Source organism: Agelaius phoeniceus, chromosome 19, assembly GCF_051311805.1.
Source record: "Agelaius phoeniceus isolate bAgePho1 chromosome 19, bAgePho1.hap1, whole genome shotgun sequence".
NCBI lineage: Eukaryota > Metazoa > Chordata > Aves > Passeriformes > Icteridae > Agelaius > Agelaius phoeniceus.
This window is the reverse complement of record NC_135283.1, coordinates 794,166-817,630: the sequence shown is the minus strand read 5'-3', so window position 1 is coordinate 817,630 and position 23,465 is coordinate 794,166. Positions and strand designations below refer to the sequence as shown.

The 23,465-nt window shown below is 56.5% G+C and overlaps 2 protein-coding genes across 2 annotated transcripts in view; one reads left to right on the top strand and one right to left on the bottom strand.

Moving 5' to 3' along the window:
• STX8 (syntaxin 8) overlaps positions 1–3,035 on the top strand; it is an 86,539-nt gene extending 83,504 nt beyond the window's left edge. Inside the window, exon 8 of the mRNA XM_054645034.2 lies at positions 1,165–3,035. Within this exon, the coding sequence (XP_054501009.1) occupies positions 1,165–1,232 (68 nt within the window). The 3' untranslated portion in view covers positions 1,233–3,035. The remainder of the gene's footprint in view (positions 1–1,164) is intronic.
• A 6,248-nt stretch (positions 3,036–9,283) lies between these two features.
• NTN1 (netrin 1) overlaps positions 9,284–23,465 on the bottom strand; it is an 84,612-nt gene continuing 70,430 nt past the window's right edge. The window contains exons 5-6 of the mRNA XM_054645033.2: positions 15,973–16,047; positions 9,284–9,684 (exon numbers count right to left, since the gene is read on the bottom strand). Coding sequence (XP_054501008.1) covers positions 9,356–9,684; positions 15,973–16,047 — 404 coding nt within the window. The 3' untranslated portion in view covers positions 9,284–9,355. The remainder of the gene's footprint in view (positions 9,685–15,972; positions 16,048–23,465) is intronic.

The following is a 23,465-nucleotide window of genomic DNA, read 5'->3' as shown; positions in this document are numbered from 1 at the left end:
GACTGGGGACAAGGGATGGAGGGACAGGACCCAGGGAATGGCTCCCACTGCCAGAGGGCAGGGATGGATGGGATCACAAATGGTTTCAGCTGAGCATAAGAGAAAAAAAAATACTGTTGGTGGCAACTCTTATTTCCCTGGAAAAAAAATCCTGGCCCCCTGGCAGAGGAACAGTTTCTGCACAGAAAACATGACACTATTTACAAAAAGCAGTGTCTAATATACTTTTCCAGCTTGGAAGGAGGAGTTTATTTCAATACATCCTTTTTTAATTGCCATGAGCTGGACTTGTAAATACTGTAAGTGGTTGAGTAATAGTCCTGAGTGAGCAGAGAGAGGAAGAGACAGGTTTTCCACTCTTGGAACCCTCTGCATTCCCTCAGCTCGGGCAGGGAGACTGCACACAGCAGATACTGAGCACAAATAAAAGCCTCTTAATTAAAAGATCATTGAAGCCCAGGGGAGGATGCCCATGGGTGTGATGCCAGTGCCCAGCACAGGGATCCAGCTGGGTGAGGAGTTTGTTATTGGAGGTGCTTTGGGAGGTGGATCCAGGGTGTTCTCACTGAAACATTTCTTCCTTTCCTCTAAAGAATGGGAGAGAAAGGGGAGGGTTCGTGCTGAGAAATGGGGAGTTAGGGAGAGGGGAGGGACCCCACCTTGTACAATCTCATTTGTCATGAAGCTCTGCAGGGATCAGTGGGTTTGGGGCAGGGTGGGGCACAGGTGGGGCAGGGCACTGTGGGATGATCCCTGTTCCCCCAGGTGGGTCCATGCCTGACAGCCCAGCCCTGCACTGAGTTCTGTCTGAAGGCAGGAGTACTTTGTGTTGGAAACAATTTCCTGCTGCAGCGTGGATTTCCTCCTGAATAATCCTTTGCCCCAGTGGGATGGTACAGGGGGATTCTAGCAAAGCTCAGCTGGCCTTGCTGTGAGTTAAACACATCCCTTGATGTTTCTGTGGCAGATGTTCAGGGAGGAAGGTGCCCCACAGGCCCTGCTGGGAAATTCTGATTTGTGGGGTCAGGAAAAGAAGGAACCCCTCTGCCAACGTGGGGTTTGGGTCCAGGTGTCTGCTCAGGTCACCAGGGCAGGCCTGTGGGGGTGAGCAGGGGAGGAGGAGGAATTGAATCACAGAAATCCTGAGCCTTGCTCTCCCTGCAGGGATGCTGGTGGTGATCGTGCTGCTGCTCATCGCCATCGCTGTGGTCGCGCTCTGGCCCACGGGGTAACCCCAACCCTGCTGGGGCAGCTGCTCCAGGGGAGCCCCAGGGCTCGGGCAGGACCTGCTGAGGGCAGGGATCAGCTCCATCCATCGCTGGGACAACCCCACAGCTGGGAATGAACCCAGCAGATTGAACAAACTGCAGCAGCCTGGACAAACCCACAGCTGGGAATGAACCCATTGCAGCAGCCTGGACAAACCCACAGCTGGGAATGAACCCATTGCAGCAGCCTGGACAAACCCACAGCTGGGAATGAACCCATTGCAGCAGCCTGGACAAACCCACAGCTGGGAATGACCCCACTGCAGCAGCCACAGCTGGGAATGACCCCACTGCAGCAGATTGAACCAACCCACAGCTGGGAATGACCCCATTGCAGCAGCCACAGCTGGGAATGACCCCACTGCAGCAGATTGAACAAACCCACAGCTGGGAATGACCCCATTGCAGGAGATTGAACAGCTGGGAATGACCCCACTGCAGCAGATTGAACAAACCCACAGCTGGGAATGACCCCAGCAGATTGAACAAACTGCAGCAGCCTGGACAAACCCACAGCTGGGAATGAACCCATTGCAGCAGCCTGGACAAACCCACAGCTGGGAATGAACCCATTGCAGCAGATTGAACAAACTGCAGGAGATTGAACAAACCCACAGCTGGGAATGACCCCACTGCAGCAGATTGAACAGCTGGGAATGAACCCAGCAGATTGAACAAACCCACAGCTGGGAATGACCCCATTGCAGCAGCCACAGCTGGGAATGACCCCATTGCAGCAGATTGAACAAACCCACAGCTGGGAATGACCCCACTGCAGCAGATTGAACCAACCCACAGCTGGGAATGACCCCATTGCAGCAGATTGAACAAACCCACAGCTGGGAATGACCCCACTGCAGCAGCCTGAGGCAGCCCCGCTCTCCTTGGCCGAGGAGCTCGGTGGGATCTGCAGGATTTCAGTGGGAAAAGGATTTCATCCCACTAACAGGATTTCATCCCACTAACAGGGTTTCATCCCACTAACAGGGTTTCATCCCACTCTTCCCACCTTCCTGTGGCACTCAGGCAGCTGCAGCTGTGGGATGGAGCCGCCTCTCCTGCACCTGGGCACAGCTGGTGCTGCTGCCCTGCCCCGGACACCCCAGGGGCCCCAAGCAGGGAAATCCAGGAGTGCTTTGGAGAACAGCAGCGTTCCCTGCTCTGGGACAATGCTGTGCTCCAGGAATGCCTGGGGATGGCTGCCTCTGGGTGCTCCCACGATGGGAAGGGACAGCCCTGCAGGAGCCCCTGGGCTGCACAGAACCAGGGACTGGGTCAGTGCTCAGCCCCTGGGGGAGGCTCGGTGGGTTATTGATCCCAGGGACGGTTATTGGTGGGTTATTGATCCCCAGGGACAGTTTCTAGTGGATTATTGATGTCCAGGGACAGTTATTGGTGGGTTATTGATCTCCAGGGGTGGTTATTGGTGGGTTACTGATCTCAGATGGGACCTGACCAGCAGCAGGACTCAGCCCAGCCTGTGAGAGTGGAGAGCTCTGCCCTCGTGTGCTCCCCAGAGGCTCTGCCAGCCTGGCCCTGGGAGATGCACCACAGTCAATGTCCTCACTGAGCTCTGGCTCTTCCTTTGACAGCTTCTCACACCCTTCTACAGCTGAGAGGAAGGATTACCTATTTCAAAACTAATGAAAAAGAAGTATTACATGTTTGCTTCTGGCCAAGAGAATAATTATTTTGTTACACATGTCAGTTTGATTTCAGGATTAATAGAGCAAGCAATAAATACTGATTAAAGCTGATCCATTTCTATACAGTTTCTCTGCCTGGGGTTTTATTGTTTCCTCCTATCTTGTGTTGTCTATGAATGATTTATCCAACGCTGCCATGTCCTAAGAGCTGGTCTGGAGAAGGAAATAAGCAATTTCTGTCAGACTTTGTGTGAATTGTGCCAGATCTGTCACTCTTGCAAGGGCTGGCCCTCACTGGGATCCCAGGGGTTCAGAGCTTCTTCACCTGCCATGGGTGGTGCTGTGATAGCTGTGGGAGCTGTCCCCTGCATCCAGAGAACATTTCCTGTCTTGGTGCTCCCAGGGAGGGACAGGAGAGAGGAGCTTGGAGAGAAAGGCCCCGAGATGCAGCTGTGCCCCCACCAGCTTCAGCCAGGGCTCTGTGCCCATCCTCAACACTCAGAGCTGGAGGCTGGAGCTGCTCTGGAGCTGCCCCTGTGCTCTGCTGGGGAAAGCCTTGAAGCCTTTCCAGGGGCAGCCCAGGCTGTGCCTGCCCAGTTTTCTTGGAGAGATGCTTCACCTTGGGGCTGTCAGGGAGGGCAGGGCTGCTTTGGGGTGCTCTGGTTTCCAAGAGCACAGGCAGGGGCTGTGAGTTATTGCTGATGTCAGATTTGCAATGGAGCTTCAGGCAGGGCTGCTCCAGCAAGGAAAGGTTCCAAACCCCTGCATTCCTGCAGCTCTGTGGACGCTGGGAATGCTCCTGGAGCTGTTCCTCAGCAGCAGCCCCCAGACCTGGAGCAGAATTTCACTGCCTGCTCTGGAGCAGCCCCGTGGATCTGCAGTGACAGCCAGAGAGCAGCGTGGGCTTTGTTCAGAGCAGACCACGGGCCTGGGCTGCTAATTAAAACTGCCACTTCTGGGCTGCTAATTAAAGCTGCCACTTCTGGAGGGATGATGGCTTTGTTTGAGTTCCCAGGACATGCAGGATGGACATGAAGCTCACCCTGGTCAGAGTTCCACAGCACTTGTTCTGACCCAGGCTTTCAAAGCTTTTCTGACCCACTGGGTCCCCCAGCACATTTTTCCTGTGAGCTCCTGGGAAGGGTGGAAACAGCAGGACTTGCTTGTTGTGGCCAACAAAGGGGCTCTCAGCCTTGCCCTTTAGGTAGCATTGAATGTGTGGTGTTGGTGAGGAATTTGATTAAAAAGCAGTGGATTTGGCAGCACTCTGCTGTGTGCAGGGAAGCTTTTCTGTCTCCCTGCCCCACTAAAGAAAAAGCAAAGTTAAAATACGAGAGATGCCGGGGTTTGGCTCCCAGCAGCAGCGGAGGAGCCAACCTGGAGTGGTTTCCCAAGCAAAGATCTTCCTGGAATGTGCCCAGAGACATCCCAGCCTTGGCCTTCCCTGCCACCTCCTCATCTCTCTCCTGGAGGACGTGCTCAGGAGCTCAGCAGCTTCCAGAGCAACAATCCCAGTGCTGGGGGCAGGACGTGGATGTCCCAGCGCTGGGAGAAATCCCCACCTCCTGCAGGAGAGCTGGAATCATCCTGGCACGCTGCTGGGCATTTCCCATTCCCTGGGTCCTGGGCTGAGCTGGGTGTGTGGATGGTTCCTCTCCCACTCTGCTGCCGGGCATTTCCCATTCCCTGGGTCCTGGGCTAAGCTGGGTGTGTGGATGGTTCCTCTCCCACTCTGCTGCTGGGCATTTCCCATTCCCTGGGTCCTGGGCTAAGCTGGGTGTGTGGATGGTTCCTCTCCCACTCTGCTGCTGGGACCAGGCTGGGAAAACCCCCCCAGTCCAGCCCTCCGTGGGAAAGGCCTCCCCCCTTCAGAGGCACCGTGTCACCTCTGCACAAGTGGCCACCTCCATCCTGGGAGCCCATTTGCCCCTGGGAGCAGAGGGCTGGCGCTTGGCACCCGTTTGTCCCTGCAATAAAGATCTGACATTTCCGCCCCCGCTGTGGTTTTGGGTTCATAAATCCCCAGCCCTGCTGAAGGCTCGGGTCAGCTGGGCTGACCCCAGCACTTGGCAGCCCCTTTTGCCTGGATTTCTGTCCCTGGAAGTGTTTTGGTGCCTCAGTTCCCCCTGCCTCCAGCTCTGTGTGCTGTCAGTGCCACCAGCCCTTGCCTGGCCACCAGCTCTGGGCACACTGACCCTGGATGGGGCTGGGGGAGCTGGGGGAGCCCTGCAGGGTGGGCAGGAAGGGCCAGCACTGCTCAGCAGCCCCTGGATGGAGCTGGGGGAGCTGGGGGAGCCCTGCAGGATGGGCAGGAAGGGCCAGCACTGCTCAGCAGCCTCTGGATGGGACAGAAATGGGGCAGAGCGGGGCTGGCAGCTGTTCTGACTCCAGACTTTGGCTGTCCCCAGCTGTCCCCAGCTCCAGGCAGGGTCCCCAGGTTTTGGCTCTGTCCCACTGCAGGGCACAGCTGAGCCCACAGGGCTGCTGGGGACCCCCCTGCCACCCACCTGCGGTGACACCGCTGTCCCCAAGGCCAGTGGCCACTGCCTGGAGGTGCTGGGCAGGGACAGGGCTGGGACTGCCAGTCCAGAACTGAGCTGTGCCACCTCAGCCCTGCCCGGGGACACTGACAGAGCCAGGGGTGGAGGGGACACCATCATCTCCCTGCCCAGCTCCTTGTCCCACAGGCTCACGGAGCAGTGGGCTGGGAAAAAGCAGAAATTCCTGGAGATTTTTACAGTTTACAAGAGTTTATTCAACTGGTTTCTGACTTTAGTCCTACCGAGGGGGTGCTGAACAGTTACAAGCTCCTTCGGGTCAATTACAGCCAATCTAACGAACAAACAAACAAAAGGGAAAAAAAAAAGGAAAAAAAAGAAACAACTCGGAAAAACAATAAGAAAATCCACAACTTTTTCATGTGTCATTAAATATATTCATATATAATAACCATAATATATTAGTATGCATTGTAAAGAAACATCGCCCAAAGCAGTCTGCCATGGTCATAACTAAACAACATTTACAGTTCAAGATATTAACAGAAATAATAAAAAAAAAAAACAACAAAAAAGAAACAAAAACAAAACCAAAATAAAACAACCCCAAAAGGAACACAGGTTTGTGAGGGGGTGAGGCGGGGCGGGAGGGGCACGGACACACGGACAAACAGAAACGAGACCAAGCCACTTCTGTGGGGTGCTACGGTCGGTGATGATTGTTTTGGCATTTCAGCTGCTCTCCAAAGCCTCCCTGCAGGCACCACAGCCCCTTCCCTGTGCCCTGGGGGTGCCACTCCTGTCCCCATGGGTCCCTGCTGGTCAGAAGGGGGTCGGTGTCCCAGAGCTGCCCCTGGCTGGGCAGGTGCTGAGGGGGCCTCCTGTGCCTCTGGGGGAGCAGCACAGGGGGTGTTCTCATGGGGGTGTCCTCATGGGGATGTCCTGGGGGTGTCCTCATGGGGGTGTCCTCATGGGGGTGTCCTCCTGGGGGTGTCCTCATGGGGGTGTCCTGGGGGTGTCCTCCTGGAGATGTCCTCATGGGGGTGTCCTCATGGAGGTGTCCTGGAGCAGGGGTGCTGCAGGGAGGAGCTGCCCCTCTGGAGCCTGAAACGGGGCTGCTGTGCCCTCCCAGCCGAGGCTGCTCCAGCTGCACCAGTTCCAGCACCAGTTCCAGCAGGCCAGGGTTACTGGGAGCACATGAAGGGCACTGGGGCCATGGATGGAGTGCAGGTTGGTTTGCCTGGGCTGATGGAAAGCACAAAACTCCAGCAGGGATGGAGGGACAGGTCTGGGGGCTTCCCTCCTGTGCCAGCATCCAGGCTGCTGTGCCAGCTCATTTCCCTCTGAGCCCCCAGGCTGTGCCAGGGCCGTGGGATCAGGGGCTGGGGGCCTTCCAGGAGCAGTGGGAGCAGGGAAGGGGCTGCAGGGTGTCCCTGGGGGTTTGGAGTGTCCAAGCTGTGCTGGGAGGGTGCTGTGCTTGACAAGGGTGGAAACTGGGAGTGAGCCTTGGGTGTCCAGGTGTGCTATGGGCAGTTCCCGAGTCCCAGGTGCCCTGGCCTTTCCTTCCTGCTCTCCACGTGGAGAACTGGCTTTGGGTTGGATTCTGTTACCTTCAGGCACCATTTGAGGGTTGGGGACATCCCAGCTGCCTGGGGATGTGCTGTCCCCACCCTGGCAGCAGCTGATGGTGACTGCAGGAGAGCATCCAAGCCCTCTTTCAGGGCTTTAAGCCTCCATTTGGACACTTGAGGTCAGATTTTATCCCTCAGAACCTGGTGTCTTCACTTCCCTTGGCTGCAAAACCCTCAGCACTCCTTGAGCTCTGAGATAAGGAAAACCAGGTTTGGGAAAGGGGAGAAAACACAGACTTGGTGGGGGAAGCTGCTTGATGTCCAGGGTGGGATTTTTCTCCTCATACCCAGATTAATTTTGGGGGCCTTGTGGTGGCAGGGGAGGCTCAGCAGAGCTGGGTCCCTCCGGGTGGTGTCTCCAGCAGCCCCGGGAGCCTCCTCTTTGCACCTATTTACATGGCTGCCCTGCTTTATGGTGGTTTATGTCATTATATAAATATTGTCAATTGCTATAAAACAAGGCAAAACCACTGGAAAATGTCATAAAAGAGATGTTTCCAAGTTTCCTAAAAGGAAAAATAGCAGGGAGGTTTTGCTTTTCATAGCGACTAATGTTTGCTTCTCCTCCAGGTACCGTCCTGCCCTCCCTGCCTTCCTGCCCAGCCATTCCTGCTCTCCCTGCATGAGGTGGAATTGGAAATCCCCATTCCCCAGGGGCTGCTGTGCCAGGGGAGCAGCCTGGCATGGGCTCACAGCTCCCAGTCCAGTCCTGCCCACAGGGTGCCCCAGGGGAGGATGCTCCGGTCTGAGGTGAGGCAGCCTCCACTGGGCTCAGTGCATTCATGACTGGAAATTGGGAATTTTAAATTGGCTGGATGCCCCCCCCCAGCAGAGGGAGGAGAGCTCCAGGTGGGTCACACCTTGCTCCTGGCTGAGACCCCTTCCCTGTGTGGGCTCTGCACTGGCCCCATGCCCATGGGGACAGTCCCTGGCACCCTCTGCTCCCCACTTTGTCTCCAAGACCTTCACAGGGATGTCAGGGGCTGCAGCTCCAGAGGGAGTGAGGGCAGAGCTGCTCTGGGTTTGGGAGTGAAACCAGTGACCAGCCAGGACCCTGGTGTCCCCTGCAGGGATTTTCTACCTTCTGAGGGTTCCTAGTGTGCTGACAGCAGCAGAGGGCACCGAGCCCATGGAGGAGGTTCAGAGTGGAATTCAAGGACTGAGACTGGCAGGATCTTCAGGGCACTTTGTGGGAGCTGGATGCCAACTCATTTTTTGTTAGGTCTGGGTGTTTCCTTGGGGATCCTGGTTATAGACTCCTTGTCAGTGCGTGGCTGGAGGGGGACAGGGCGCCCTGTGGGCTCTCACTCCTTCAGTGTGTTGGGGCAGCATCCTCAGGGCTGGGGGCTGAGCACGGAGCCGTTCCCAGAGTTATGCACAGCAGGAAATCCCCCACCAGCAGTGTCCCCTCTTGGCTGTGCCTACAGTGGACCCAGAGCATCATCACAGCCCCAGGCACCCCAGGTGGTGGCCATGGCTGTGGGACACCAAAGCCCCCCAGGACCCCCTGGGCTGATCCTCGGGTCTGTCCTCAGCAAAAGTCTCGGTTTAGTTTCCTCTACAAGAGCTCTCTCAGTCAGCCTAAGTTGCAAGTACGTGTTTTGGGGATGGGGAGTTAATTTCCAGCGGTGCTGTTGATTAGTTTCTTACGGGGTGGATGTGCCCATGCCGTGCTTTGGAGGCAGCAGATGTTGGCAGCTGGAAGGCAGTTTGGTGTCTCTGAGTTCTTCAGCAATGGGGCAGGAGGGAGCTGGGGGGCCCCAGGTGCTGCACGCCTGCACCCCACTCGTGGGCTCTGTCTGCGTGTGCAGTCAGGTTTTGTTGGGTTTTGTTGGGTTTTGTTGGACCCTGTTGGTCTTTGTTGGGTTCTGTTGTGTCCTGTTGGGTTCTGTTGGGTTTTGATGGGTTTTGTTGACTTCTGTTGGGTCCTGTTGGGTTCTGTTGGGTCCTGTTGGGTGTTGATGGATTTTGTTGAGTTCTGTTGAGTTCTGTTGGGCCCTGTTGGGTCCTATTGGGTTCTGTTGGGTGTTGATGGGTTTTGTTGAGTTCTGTTGAGTTCTGTTGGGTTTTGTTGAGTTCTGTTGGGTTTTGTTGAGTTCTGTTGGGTTTTTTTTGGTCCTGTTGGGTCCTGTTGGGTTCTGTTGAGTCCTGTTGGGTTTCATTTCCCCTGGAATGTGAGGTGCAAGCCCAGCACCCCCAGCCATGGTCGCTGCCCCCCGTCCCCCCAGCCCGCCCTGGCAGCTGGCCCCTGCCCGCCCCAGCTCTACACAAAGCAGCATGCACAGTCAGTCTCTCCCTCTCCTCCTCCTCCTTTAGGCTTTCTTACACTTCCCCTTCTTCTCCCGCTGCTGGAACTTCCGGAGCCGCCGGGCCCACGTGTCCCGCCACTGGATCACCAGGCTGGTTTTGTCCGCAATGATGCCGCTCTGGTCGGGAGAGTCCTCGTTGTTGCCCAGCAGCAAATACTTCTTCATGGGCTTGATCTTGGGGCACTTGCAGGCGATGTCCTTGGAGTGGATCCACAGGGTCTGGTCGCCGCGCCGGATGCGGTTGCTGCCCTGCTTGTAGACGGAGATGATGTTCACCGTGAACTTCCACCAGTCCGCGTTCTTCTCTGCTTTCAGGACGTGGATCTGGACAGCTGGAGAAAAACAACACACAGGCAAGAGAGGAGAAGGTGTTATTGCTTGGGCTGGTGAGCAGAAAATGGGCTTCAAGCCTTACCTAATGGGCTGTGTGAGGAGGAGGGATTTTGCAGCAGCCAGGGGGTGTGGGTGCCCCAAAACGCTGTCCCCAGGCAACCCCCCAAGAGCAGGAGCAGCCACTGCTGCATCTGAGGGCCCAGCAGAGCTTCCAAGAGCACCACAGGCTTGGGAGATGCTCTCCAGCTCTGAGCCTGGCAGAGTCACTGAAACACCTCTGCAAGGGCTGGGTGGCAGCTCCGGGCTCCAGGGAGATGTCCTGGTGTCCTGGCAGAGCACTGGGAGAGCTCCAGCTCCCACAGCCAGAGGGAGTGGGAGCACAGCCCTGATCCCCGCACAAGGTGATGCTGATGGTGGTGATAGTGATGGGGATTATGATGATTTCCCATGGCTGATGCTGTGTAACCCCCTCTGTAGCCATGGCCTGGGGACACCTCAGCCCTTGCTCTTTCCTGGGCTAAAAATCAGCTCCCAGGAAATGCCTTGCCCAGGCAGGGCCTGCCCAGCCCTCCTGGCTCTGTTTGCCAGCTGTGGGTGAGGAATCCCCACCAGGAGGGACCCAGGGAAGCCCCAGGTGAGGGTGGCCGGGCTGGGAGAGCAGCAGGGGCCAGGCCCTGCACAGGCTGGTGCAGCACCACCACAAAGAGCTTTTTTAGCCAAATCACAGAACTTTTCCCTTTTCCCCGCTGTTCCCTCCATGCCCTGGGAGCTGTAAACCCCTGCCCATTCACCTGCCTGTCTCAGCTGCCCCAGTGAGACAGATCCTGTTTGTATACATTAACAGAGGGAGAAGAAACTCCCAGAAACCTCAGGGAAAACTCTGCTGTCACTTGCCTTGTAACAGTCCCGTTTTCTCCCCTGGGTTGGTGGTGGAGGAGCATCCCCCTGTCTCTAAAACCAAGTGATTCCAGGCTCTGGGAGGAAGCAGAGCTCTGCAGCCCAGCACAGCTTTTTAACACGTTGCAAAATATATGGGGTATTTTTTTTCAGAGCGTGTCATGGAGGCCAGATGCTTTCATTAAAAAAAAAAAGGGACAAGGAAAAAAAAAGGAAAAAAAACAACCCTAAGCTCTGACCATGTATTTCCCTGTCTGGTGTGAAGGTAACAAAATGTGAAGAGTAGCCAATTTTTATTTTTTGGAAACAAATCTTTCCAAAAAAGCTTAAACCTTTGACCTGCTTGGGTCCACACTGACAAAATGGAGAAAATGAATGAAAAGGAACTGGAGAGAGGTGGTTACAGGAAACTCTGCTCTAAAACACACAGTCTGTATTTTTTTTAATGTCAAGGCCCCTGTCTCTTATTTTTTCCCTTTTTATTAATGAAGTGGAAGGAGTGAAAGCTTTGAGGAAGGCTTGGCTGGGGCAGGCACAGCTGCCTGCCCTGACAGCCGGATTTCTGCCCACAGCTTCGTGTCCAGGACGCTCGGTTCCTCCTGAGCTCAGTTCCTCCCGAGCTCCAGGGGTGTTTGTCTGGCTGTTCCAGTGCTGAGGTGGGACTAGCATCTCCCAGGGGACACAGGACATGCAGAGAGGCAGAAATGGGCCAGGATGAATTTTTGAAGGATCAAGGCTGGATTTAAACACTCCCTTCTCATGCAGGAGGTTTCAGTCCTGTCCTGATTTGGGGCTCTGGCTCAGCTGTGCCCCCCAGTGCAGAGCTGGCTTTGGGGTTTGGTGCTTCCCTTCAGCTGCCCCCTCCTGTGACAGGCTGGGCTTTGTGCTGAGCTGCTCTCCCCTGGCTCATGTTCCACTGAAGCCCTGCTCAGGCTGTCCCTGTCTCTGCATCCCTGGCAAAACCCCTGGGGCAGCAGATGGAGGGAGGTGACAGGGGATGATGGTTCCTCCTGGGGCTGGTGCTGCCCTTGCTGTGGTCCCCTGGGAGCGGGAGAACAAAATCAAAGGAGCTGCAGCTTCCACTGCTCCAGCTGGAGCTGGTGACACTGGTTTCACTGATGGGCTCTGGTTCACACTGGTGACACTGGTTTCAGTCAGGATGGGCTCTGGTTCACACTGGTGACACTGGTTTCAGTGAGGATGGGCTCTGGTTCACACTGGTGACACTGGTTTCAGTGAGGATGGGCTCTGGTTCACACTGGTGACACTGATTTCACTGATGGGCTCTGCTCCACACTGGTGACACTGGTTTCAGTGAGGATGGGCTCTGGTTCACACTGGTCACACTGGTTTCAGTGAGGATGGGCTCTGGTTCACACTGGTGACACTGGTTTCAGTGAGGATGGGCTCTGGTCCAGGCTGGTTTCAGCAAACTCCCAGAGATGCAGGGATTGCTGTCCAGGTTCATTTCCCTGCAGCCTGCTCTGCTCCCCAGGGAGCTCTCAGGCAGCAAAGGGGCCTGGAGAGCAGGGGGACAGCAGGGGGACAGCAGGGGGACAGCAGGGGGACAGCAGGGGCACAGCTGGGGCACAGCTGGGGGACAGCAGGGGGACAGCAGGGGGACAGCAGGGGGACATCAGGGGGACAGCAGGGGGACAGCAGGGGCACAGCTGGGGCACAGCTGGGGGACAGCAGGGGCACAGCTGGGGGACAGCAGGGGCACAGCAGGGGCACAGCTGGGGCACAGCTGGGGCACAGCTGGGGCCTGGTGAGGGCAGGGGCTGCCCAGGAACCTAATCCCACCTGACACTGACACTCCTGACCCACCAATCCCACCTGGATGGTGCCTTCCAGCCCTCACCACAGCTTGGTGCTTTGCCAGAAGAAGGTGACAGAGTGGTCCCCGGGCTGGGCAGGGGAGGGAGGGTCCCTGGTCCCCTCCTGCATGCCCAGAGCTCAGGGATGCTCCTGGCTCCTCGAGGCCTGGCTGGGAGCCTCCAGCCACAAGAAAACCCCAAAGGCTGGAAGCTGGAGATGAAAGCCCAGGGGTGGATGGTTTGATGTTAATAAAAACAAAACCCAGCCCAAAGCCTCAAAACAGCGTTTGAGGGCAGCTGCTGAAGGCTGAAAGCACAGCAGTGCCTTGCAGCATTCAGAGATCATGAGTCAGGGCCCCAGACTCCTGAGGCTGCCATGAAAACAGGGAGGCTGGGGAAAACCTAATTATTTAATTACTTTTTAAATTTACATTTGGGGTTTGTTTGTGATAAATGTCCTGAGTTCAAGGCCTCCCCTGCTGAGGCTGACTCAGGGCTGGGCTGCAGGGCCAAACCTGTGCACGCTGTGGTGGAATCCTGGAGCATCCCACACATTCCCTGCACAGACCTGTCTGTGGGAGTTTGGGAACCACGGCTGGGCTGGCCCCTGTACGATCCCAAGGACAGAGCACCTGGAGGGTATTTCACCTGGCCAGGTGGGAGGGCACAGCCCTGGCAGGCCCAGATGTCCCAGTCCAAGGCAGGGCTCTCCAAAGGCCTGGCTCCCTCTCACTGCACACACAAGTGGACTGGGGTCCATGTGGATTCTATTCCAACCAGCAGCAAAAGGTGACCCCGACACCATCTGGCTTTGGGAATGTAAAGGGCTGGCTCCTCACTGCAGCAAAGTGTTAAAATGGGATTTTTTTCCCCCCTTTTTTTCAGTTTTTAATTTATTTGGCGGCGGCTTTGCCTCGCTCCAGTTGCCAATTTCCTACTGGTTTAATATTGGAGATTTATGATCCCTAATCCCTGGGTGTGCCCTGCTGCTGGGGGACCCTCTCTGCCCCGGCTCTCTCCCTCAGCACGTGGCTGCAGCAGGGGCTGCTCAGCCCCAGGAATGGGATTTCTCCACCTTCCCAGCAGTGCAAGGGGCTCTGAGTGCCAGCGCTGGTGCTTCCCCCCTGCCCTGGGTTTTTTTGGGGAATTCAGGTTTTTCTCCCCCTCCCTCCCTCTTTTCAAGCTGCCTTTTGAAAACACATTTTGCTTTTTTCCAGCAGCCCCTGCCAAGCTCCTCTCGACAAAGGGGGTGACTAAGAGAAGGCTCCACTGAAGGAAGGATTTTTTTACTTTTTTTTTCCAAGAAAGGGCAAAGTGAGCAGATGATCTCACCTTTCGGATGAGGATTCTCTTCCTCAGCCTCATTCCCTGCCCAGTGCTGGGACGGGGATGCAGGGCCAGCTCGGGACCACAGTGCTGGTACAAAACTGTTCCAGCATCACCCGTGCAGGATCAGCCCTGCTGCAGCACAGGCAGCTCAGCACCAGGGGCTAAGTGGAGATTTAAAAGCTCCAGGTTTCCTTTAGCACAGTCACACCCACAGAGAGCTGGAACACCCCCAAAATCGAGCAGAAAATGTGGCCCTGAGGGAGTACAGGACGTTCACATCTCACCTGGACCAGCATCACCTGCTCTCATCAGATAACCCCCTCTCCTTCTGGGAGTCCCCACCCTCGCTGGGTTCAGCCCGAATCCCTTCTGCTCCCCCGGGATTTAAGTGCCCCCACCCCAGCAAACCCCTCCTCTCTCCCTGCGCTCCCCCACGCAGCCAAAAAATCCCAGAAAAGGCTTTTCTGCCTCCCCCTCCCCGAATCTCCCGCCCGCCCTCCCCCCGTCCTGTCGCACTCCAAATATTTGCACCCAAACCCATCTCGCGGGGAAAAAAGCCCAAATTAAACTAAAAAGGAGAAAAACCACAAACCCGACAAAAACAAACAGATACGAAAAATAAATAAGGGAAAATATCCCCTTTGAAAGGCTGAATGAAGCGGGGAGCTAAAAAGGCCCATTGAGGAGCGGGCGGATGATAGCTCCGATTGAGCCCGCGGGAGAAGGAACTCTGTTCAAGCTAATTAGGGCCTTTTAGGACATTCAGCCCAGCGGTGCCAGCAGAACGGTGAGGAAAAGAGCCTCCTAATTGGCTTCCTGCTGGGGTGTCAGTCCCAAAGTCTTTATTATCCCTCCCTGCACCTTTTCAACCCTTTCTTCCCTCCCTGGCCCTGGTGAAAGCCTGGGCTGCCCCGGCATCGCTCACCCCGCTGCCTCTGCAGCGCGGTTTGTTCTCAAAAAAGAAAATTGCCGTGGCTGTGGGGCTGGCTGGGGCTGTGGGGGACCCTTCCATGGCCAGGAGGGTGGGGTGGGAGCACCCCAGTGCCAGCACTGGGACAGTGTCCCCGCACCTGAACCAGCCCAAGCACACGGCTCTGGCTTGCTGGTGAAGCTGAGGAGCGATGCTGAGCGAGAAGAGAAGGGAAAAGCTCCTTGCAGCTCCCCTAATCCCTGCTCCAGGGGCACCTCGTCTCTATTCATTGGGATCTCCTGCCTGAGACCCCTCTAGAGCCACCCACACCTCCCCAGGATCTGCTGCAGCCCACAGGGCAGCCCTACACAGATCCGGGTGTGAGTATGACCCAAAATTCCAACAGAACTGGGTGTGAGTGTCATTCAAACCTCCAACAGATCCGGGTGTGAGTGCCACCCAGAATTCCAACAGAACCGGGTGTGAGTGTCACCCAAACCTCCAACAGATCCGGGTGTGAGTGCCACCCAGAATTCCAACAGAACCGGGTGTGAATGTCACCCAAACCTCCAACAGATCCAGGTGTGAGTGTCACCCAAAATTCAAATAGAATTGAGTGTGAGTGTGACCCAAAATTCCAACAGAACTGGGTGTGAATGTCACCCAAACCTCCAATAGAACCATGTGTGAGTGCCACCCAAAATTCCAACAGATCCAGGTGTGAGTGTCACCCAACATTCCAACAGATCTGTGTGTGTGACCCAAAATTCCAACAGAGCCAGGTGTGTCACCCAAAATTCCAATAGAACTGAGTGTGAGTGTCACCCAAACCTCCAACAGATCCGAGTGTGAGTGCCACACAAAATTCCAACAGATTTGGTTGTAATGTCACTCAAACCTCCATCACCCAAACCTCCAACAGAACCCAGTGTGAGCTGTCCCAGGGCTGCACCACCCTCTGAAGTCTCCTGGGAATTATGGGGGATTGGATACAGGTGACAGGGAACTGCTTGCTGCTCATCCCCACAGCAAAAAGGATTTAAAATATTTTCAAATATTCAAAAGCCGTGGCAATATAACAGCACTGAGAGAGGGGACATGGTGTCATCATAACCAGAAGACACTGGAAAACGCTTGGGAAATGTGAGTCTCCTGCAGGTGCTGGGACAGCCCCCAGACGAGGGTCCACACTTGGGTGTGCTCATCCCAAGGGACCCCTCCACACCTGGCGAGGTTTGGCGTCCCACACCTGCACGGCTGTGACCCTGGGGACACCCCCTGGGGACGCTCCTGCCCCCATGCCCATGGCTCATCCCTGCACAGGGGACACTCACCATAGTCCTTCTTACAGTACTTCTTCATGTTGATCTTCAGCTTCCCCTTGGAGGCTTTGCAGTACGAGTCGCAATCTGCGCGGGGAGAGGGGGAGGGCAAGAAAACATTAACAAAACAAATTAGCCTGAAAATGCAGAAAGCGCTGGGGGAAGGGGAGCGGCTCCGAGCCGCGGGCTGCCGTGAATAAGCAGCGTGCCTGTGATATCCATCTGCCGGGATGGGGCCATTGAGAACCCCTTCCTTTCTAAAGAAAGCTGCTCACAAAGGAGCCCGGCCTCCTCCGCCTCCCCCGGCCCGGCTTCCCCGGCCGCCTCTGTCTTCCTGGGAGACCCGGGGGCCTCCCTTATTGTGCCACCCAGAGCTTTTGAGAGCCACACAAATTCCCGCTGTTCTGCAGCTCCCACTGGAGCCTGCCCGGAGCCCACAGAGGCCCCATTGTCACCCCTAACCCGGGCCGGTGTCAGCCTTTGGCATTCATTGCCGGCAGATTCGGGCCGGGGTCAGCCCGCCACAATGCGGGTCACGGAGGAAATTAGCAGCCCATGAAGCATTAGCAAAGCCTTTTGGTGTCCACTCTACTGAAGTGTGCAAATAAAATACCCCAGGGGGAACATTTCATTTCTAATGGGCCCCCACTGCTGGGACACGCTGGCCTGGCCCGGGCGGCCGGCGGGAGCCTGGCACGGGCCCATGGCACTGCCACCACTGCTGGCCATGGGCCACGGGCCACTGGCAGGGCCCTGGAGCCTGCAGGGACACCGAGCCCTGCCCTGGAGCCTGCAGGGACACTGAGCCCTGTCCTGGAGTGTGCAGGGACACTGAGCCCTGTCCTGGAGTGTGCAGGGACACCGAGCCCTGCCCTGGGAGCTGCAGGGACACCGAGCCCTGCCCTGGAGCCTGCAGGGACACCGAGCCCTGCCCTGGGAGCTGCAGGGACACCGAGCCCTGCCCTGGAGTGTGCAGGGACACCGAGCCCTGCCCTGGGAGCTCCTGGCCCTGCAGCAGGTGGGCAGTGCCCTCTGATCACTGCTGGGCACAGCTCCATGGCACCAGGGCTGTGCTGGCCCTGCTCTGAACAGACCCAGGACCGTCTGAGCCCCTCTCAGCCCATGTCCAGCCCAGCCACGCTTGTGAAGCACCCAGCCCCTGGGACAATCCCATGGTGACATCCCAGCCTTTCCTGTGGGCTTGCTCAGCTGCACAGATATTCCAGCGCAAATCCCGGTTCCAGAGCCACGAGCCCAAACACAGCCAGCCCTGGGTGTGTTTTGGGCCAGCCCTGCATCCTGCATGCCCCGGGCCGGGGGAGCAGCAGCTCCCCGTGATGAGCAGAGCAGGAGGGACGGCAGAGGCGCTGGAGCCGCTGGCTCGCAGGGGGAGCAGGTGGCGGTGGCTGCTTCGTGTCGCTCGCAGCTCAGTAAAACGTGTCAGCACAGCCTTCAGCAGCTTTGCAGCTCAGCCCATCCCCTTGACAGAGCTAATTCTCTGGCTGGGCAGGGACTTTTCACAGCTAAACACCTTCTTTGTTTAACTTAATTTCTTTCTTTCTTTCTTCTTCTTTTTTTTTTTTTTTCTTTCTTTTCAGAAAGTTGAATTTTGTTCTGTTTAAACATCTTTGGTTCGGGGGTTGTCTGGGGTTGCTGTGATGAGGCTGAGAGCTGCAGGGTGCTGAGTGCCCATCCCGTGATTTGTTCATGGATCCCGTGATTTGTTCATGGATCCCATGATTTGTTCATGGATCCCATGATTTGTTCATGGATCCCATGATTTGTTCATGGATCCCGTGATTTGTTCATGGATCCCATGATTTGTTCATGGATCCCGTGATTTGTTCATGGATCCCATGATTTGTTCATGGATCCCGTGATTTGTTCATGGATCCCATGATTTGTTCATGGATCCCATGATTTATTCATGGATCTGTGATTTGTTCATGGATCCCGTGATTTGTTCATGGATCCTGTGATTTGTTCATGGATCCCATGATTTGTTCATGGATCCCGTGATTTGTTCATGGATCCTGTGATTTGTTCATGGATCCTGTGATTTGTTCATGGATCCCGTGATTTGTTCATGGATCCTGTGATTTGTTCATGGATCCCATGATTTGTTCATGGATCCCGTGATTTGTTCATGGATCCTGTGATTTGTTCATGGATCCTGTGATTTGTTCATGGATCCCGTGATTTGTTCATGGATCCCATGATTTGTTCATGGATCCCGTGATTTGTTCATGGATCCTGTGATTTGTTCATGGATCCCGTGATTTGTTCATGGATCCCGTGATTTGTTCATGGATCCCGTGATTTGTTCATGGATCTCATGATTTATTCATGGATCCTGTGATTTGTTCATGGATCCCATGATTTGTTCATGGATCCTGCTCTGCCCAGGGCGCTGATGCTGCGGGGCTGGGCAGGAGGGAGGTGCTGGCAGCAGAGCTGTGGGTGCTGAGTGCCCATCCCATGATTTGTTCATGGATCCCATGATTTGTTCATGGATCCCATGATTTGTTCATGGATCCTGTGATTTGTTCATGGATCCCGTGATTTGTTCATGGATCCCATGATTTGTTCATGGATCCCGCTCTGCCCATGATTTGTTCATGGATCCCATGATTTGTTCATGGATCCCATGATTTGTTCATGGATCCCGCTCTGCCCATGATTTGTTCATGGATCCCGCTCTGCCCAGGGCGCTGATGCTGTGGGGCTGGGCAGGAGGGAGGTGCTGGCAGCAGAGCTGTGGGTGCTGAGTGCTGCTGCAGGGAAGGCCCTGCATGCACCAGGCGCCTCTTGCTGCACTCTCAGCTCCAAGCTGAGCTCTGAGCTGCTGCAAAAGCCACATGTCGGGAACGGAAATTAAAGGCCCCTTGATTCTGACATGATAGAGCGATTAAAGCCACATTTCTTGGCCTGGGTACCTAACTGGAAATGCAGATATAAGGCTTAGATCCCCAAGGGGATTCAGATTTCTAATCCGAATTTATGCAGCTAAATTCCTATTGATTTCCCCCAGGTAGGGCCCTAAATGCCTTTGTGGGCTGTGATCCAGGGTGGAGGTGTTGTGGCTTAGGAGGGAGCCCTGGCCCTGACAGGCTGAGTGCAGCTCTGGGGTGAGGGGCATTGTCCTGCCCTCCCTGCCAGGGCTGGGCTCTCTGGGGGCTCTGCAGGTGGGGTCTGGGTGCCCCCATCTCCTGCTGTCACTGGTGGGGATGTGCAGCCAGACCGAGCCACTAAAGGAAGGTGCAGCCCCAAATAGCAAATCCTAAATCTGAGATTCTCTTACCAGAGAGCAGGACTGAGAACACGGGAGTGGGGTCTGCCTGGGGTCCCAGACACCCCCGGAGTGGGGCAGGGCAGACCAGCAGGGCTGCTTGGGTTTGCTGCAATGCAAGGGGAGGCTGTGCTGAACAGCTTTGGGGTTCCTGCCCTTTTCTCTCCCTCCCCAGAGTTCCTGGTCAGGTCTCTGTGCATGAGCTGCCCCTCACTGTCCCATGGCTGAGCGGGGACTGTGACCACTCTGCCAAGGCAGAGGCACCTGCTGGGCATCAGAGCATCCTCTGCTCTGCAGAGCGGGCTGAGGAGCCTTGGCACCAGCACAGGAGTGCGGGGGCACCGAGGGCAGCCCTGCCCTGTGCCAGGCACAGCCCCCACAGCACGGAGCCGTGCCGCTCCCCGGCGGGGCAGGGAAGGCGGGAGGAGTAATTTCCACTCGTATTCACGCGTTTGTTTTGGTGCTTTGCAGGCCCAAACCTTCCCCTGGCACCCCGCTGCCATCCCTGGCAATGGACACACAAAACCTTTCCTGCGGGATGCCACCTTGGGAGCACCTTGGGAGCATCCCGAGCCCTGCCTGCAGCGGCTCCTCACAGCCAGCGTGTCCCGAGGGTGCTGCCCAGTGCCCCGTGCCGGGCTGGGACCTCGCTGCCCGTGCTGCGGGAGGGTCCCGAGCTGCCGGGCAGGCGGAGCCGGGAGCGCCGATCCCAGCGGATAACGGCCATTAACCTCTCCCTTGGAACAAGAAGGTGCAAATGAGCCCACAGTAGCCTCCTTTCTTCTGGCTGAGCAAGATTGATTGAAAAACAAATTGGCGCAAATAAAGCATGTAATTAGATTAAAGCCTCTCGCCTGGAGCGGCTGGAAAGCGGCAGCGAGGGATTCCCGGAGCCCGCAGTCCCTTCCACCTTCCACCTCCGCAGCCCCTTCCTATCTCCTCAGCCCCTTCCATCTCCTCAGCCCCTTTCCGTCTTCCACCTCCGCAGCCCCTTCCACCTCCGCAGCCCCTTCCACCTCCGCAGCCCCTTCTTATCTCCGCGGCCCTTTCTTCCCACCTCTGCAGCCCCTTCTTCCCATCTCCTCAGCCCCTTCCACCTCCTCAGCCCCTTCCACCTCCGCAGCCCCTTCCATCTCCGCAGCCCCTTCCATCTCCGCAGCCCCTTCCATCTCCTCAGCCCCTTCCATCTCCTCAGCCCCTTCCATCTCCGCAGCCCCTTCCACCTCCGCAGCCCCTTCCACCTCCGCAGCCCCTTCCACCTCCGCAGCCCCTTCCATCTCCTCAGCCCCTTCCATCTCCTCAGCCCCTTCCATCTCCTCAGCCCCTTCCATCTCCGCAGCCCCTTCCCATCTCCTCAGCCCCTTCCACCTCCGCAGCCCCTTCCACCTCCTCAGCCCCTTTCCGTCTTCCACCTCCGCAGCCCCTTCCCATCTCCGCGGCCCTTTCTTCCCACCTCTGCAGCCCCTTCCACCTCCTCAGCCCCTTTCCGTCTTCCACCTCCGCAGCCCCTTCCCATCTCCGCGGCCCTTTCTTCCCACCTCTGCAGCCCCTTTTTCCCATCTCCTCAGCCCCTTCCACCTTCCATCTCCTCAGCCCCTTCCCATCTCCTCAGCCCCTTCCCATCTCCGCAGCCCCTTCCACCTCCGCAGCCCCAACCCCAGCGGTCCAGCAGGACCAGCAGCTCCAGGATGTGACCGGGCTGTCCCCCCACATCCCGGCAATGTCCTCGCAGGCTCCTCGGCCGCTCCGGTCCCGGCTGCGGTGCCTTTGGTCCCTCCCTGGCAGTTCTGGTCCCCGGCACCACCGCAGGCACCCCCCAGCGCCCGGGGGGAGTTCCCTGCCTGCCCCCGGCGCTGCCTGGGCCGGTTTGGGGATGGGGATGAACGGCCCGAGGGGTTTTTGGTGGTTCAGGACAGGCACATCCCGATATTGCCGGGTCTAACGGGAGCAGGAGATGGCTGCTGGGGACAGTCCAGCTGCGCCGGACACCCACTGGAAACGCTGCACTGGAAAACAAGCAGTGAACTGGAAAACACCTCACTGGAACATTGCCCACCAACACGGGCTTTCACAGCTCTTCCACACCTCTGTCCCCTGCTCAGCCCTCTCCCGGGGCTGGCTGCACATTTCCTGTCCCTTCCCGCAGGATTTATCCAGTGTTGAGCTGCACATTTCCTATCCCTTCCCATAAGATTTATCCAGTGTTGATCCCCAGGACACGCTGGGGACGTGGGGTACAGATCCAGGGGTGCCCTGCCAAGAGCCACTGCCAACACTGAAATACATTCCTAGGAAAACGCCTGTCCCTGGGAGCCAAGCACCCCATAAATCCCTGCCTGACAGCACCTCCCAGCCCAGGGGGGAAATCACAGTTTTCTGTTCAGCAGAGATGCAGAAACAGGGAGCTGGTGCTGGGACAAGAGCTTCGTGTCTCCAGGGGGAATCAGCCTCTGGAAATGGCCCAGGGTGGGGAGAGGGAACTTGTCAGTCCTGACTCTGAATCTCGAGGCTTGCCTGTGGTGGGATGTGGGGATAAAGGGTTCCAGGGATAAAGGGATGTGGAGATGAAAGAATAAGGGGATGCAGGAATGGAGGGATTTGGGTGGAGGGAGTGGAGGGATGCAGGGATGTGGGGTTGGAGCGATGCAGGGATGTGGGGCTGGAGGGATGCAGGGATTTGGGGCTGGAGGGATGCAGGGATTTGGGAGTGGAGGGATGCAGGGTTTTGGGAGTGGAGGGATGCAGGGATTTGGGAGTGGAGGGATGCAGGGATTTGGGGTTGGAGGGATGCAGGGATTTGGGAGTGGAGGGATGCAGGGTTTTGGGAGTGGAGGGATGCAGGGATTTGGGGCTGGAGGGATGCAGGGTTTTGGGAGTGGAGGGATGCAGGGATGTGGGGCTGGAGGGATGCAGGGTTTTGGGAGTGGAGGGATGCAGGGATTTGGGAGTGGAGGGATGCAGGGATTTGGGAGTGGAGGGATGCAGGGTTTTGGGAGTGGAGGGATGCAGGGAAGGAGGAATGCATGGATGTGGGACTGCAGGAAGCCCAGCACTGGGATGATGAGAGCACAGTGCTGTTGTGCATGAAGTTTATCTGCATTTCAGCAGTTTTGGGGGTTGTTTTAGGTTTTTTCCTTCAGACTTTCTGAGGTGTTTTGAAGCGACCAGGAGCTCGCTCACTGGAAGCCCCTCTCCCCCATTGTGCTCCCAGCCATTCACTGGGATCACCATGAGAAACCTTTCAGAGGGAGCTGGATGCCGCTGATCAATCCATCACTCAATCAATCACGCAGCCAATCCATCACCTCGCTTACAGCTGGGACAAGGCAGAGAAAGCCCGGGCAGGGCTGAATGAATTCCTCCTTTGGATGGGCACAAAGCTGGAGACTCCCGGGCCGAGCCCGGCTTTACCCCGGGCTGAATGAAATGAGGATTTCCCCTCCCGCCGGCACCGCAGGGAGCTGGGCAGGGCTTTGTTCCCAGGCTCGGGATGCTCCCGGCTCTCGACGGCTGACACAGCCAAGGGCTCGGGCTTTTCTCCCTGTCAGTGCTGAAACAAGCTCCAGCTCACCAGGGAGGGTGGTTTCCCAGTTCCTGGTTCCTGGGGAGGATTCAGGCTGAGATTTGGGTACCACAGCACGCAGCAGCTCTGCCTCGGGTCTCCTCTGCCCTCAGGGAAAGCTGCAACCTGCAGCCAGAGCTGCTCTGGGTCTGGGAGGGCCAGGGAGCCCTCAGAGCTGGCTTTTCCCTTTCCTGCACTTACATCCAGCCTCTTCCCCACCAGCCAGGAACAAAAGGGCCCAAAACGACATTTGGAAGGGCCAGATTTGGTTTTGAAACTGCAGAGGTTGATTTCCAGGGGAAAGCCATGGGGAGCTGCATCAATCCAATCACCTGGTTTTATTTAAGCCCCCTGGCTGAAATCATCCATTTCAGATAATCATTCCCCAGAAAATCTGGATTTGATTCAGATAAGACAAGGACTGACTGGCAGGTTTGTAAACCTTTGTAAACCCCCCCACTGCTATTTTTGTTTGCCCTTTCACTGTGGTCTCTTCTGTCTGAGAGGGACCAAAAAAGCACCAGGAAAGCTCCTCTTGCCTGGCAGCAGAGATGAGGAGCAGCCCCTCCTCTTCCTCCAATCTCTCAGCATGGGAGAGCATGGATGCATTTCATCTAAACAATCCACTTTTGGCTGCTTTTCCCAAACTGATTG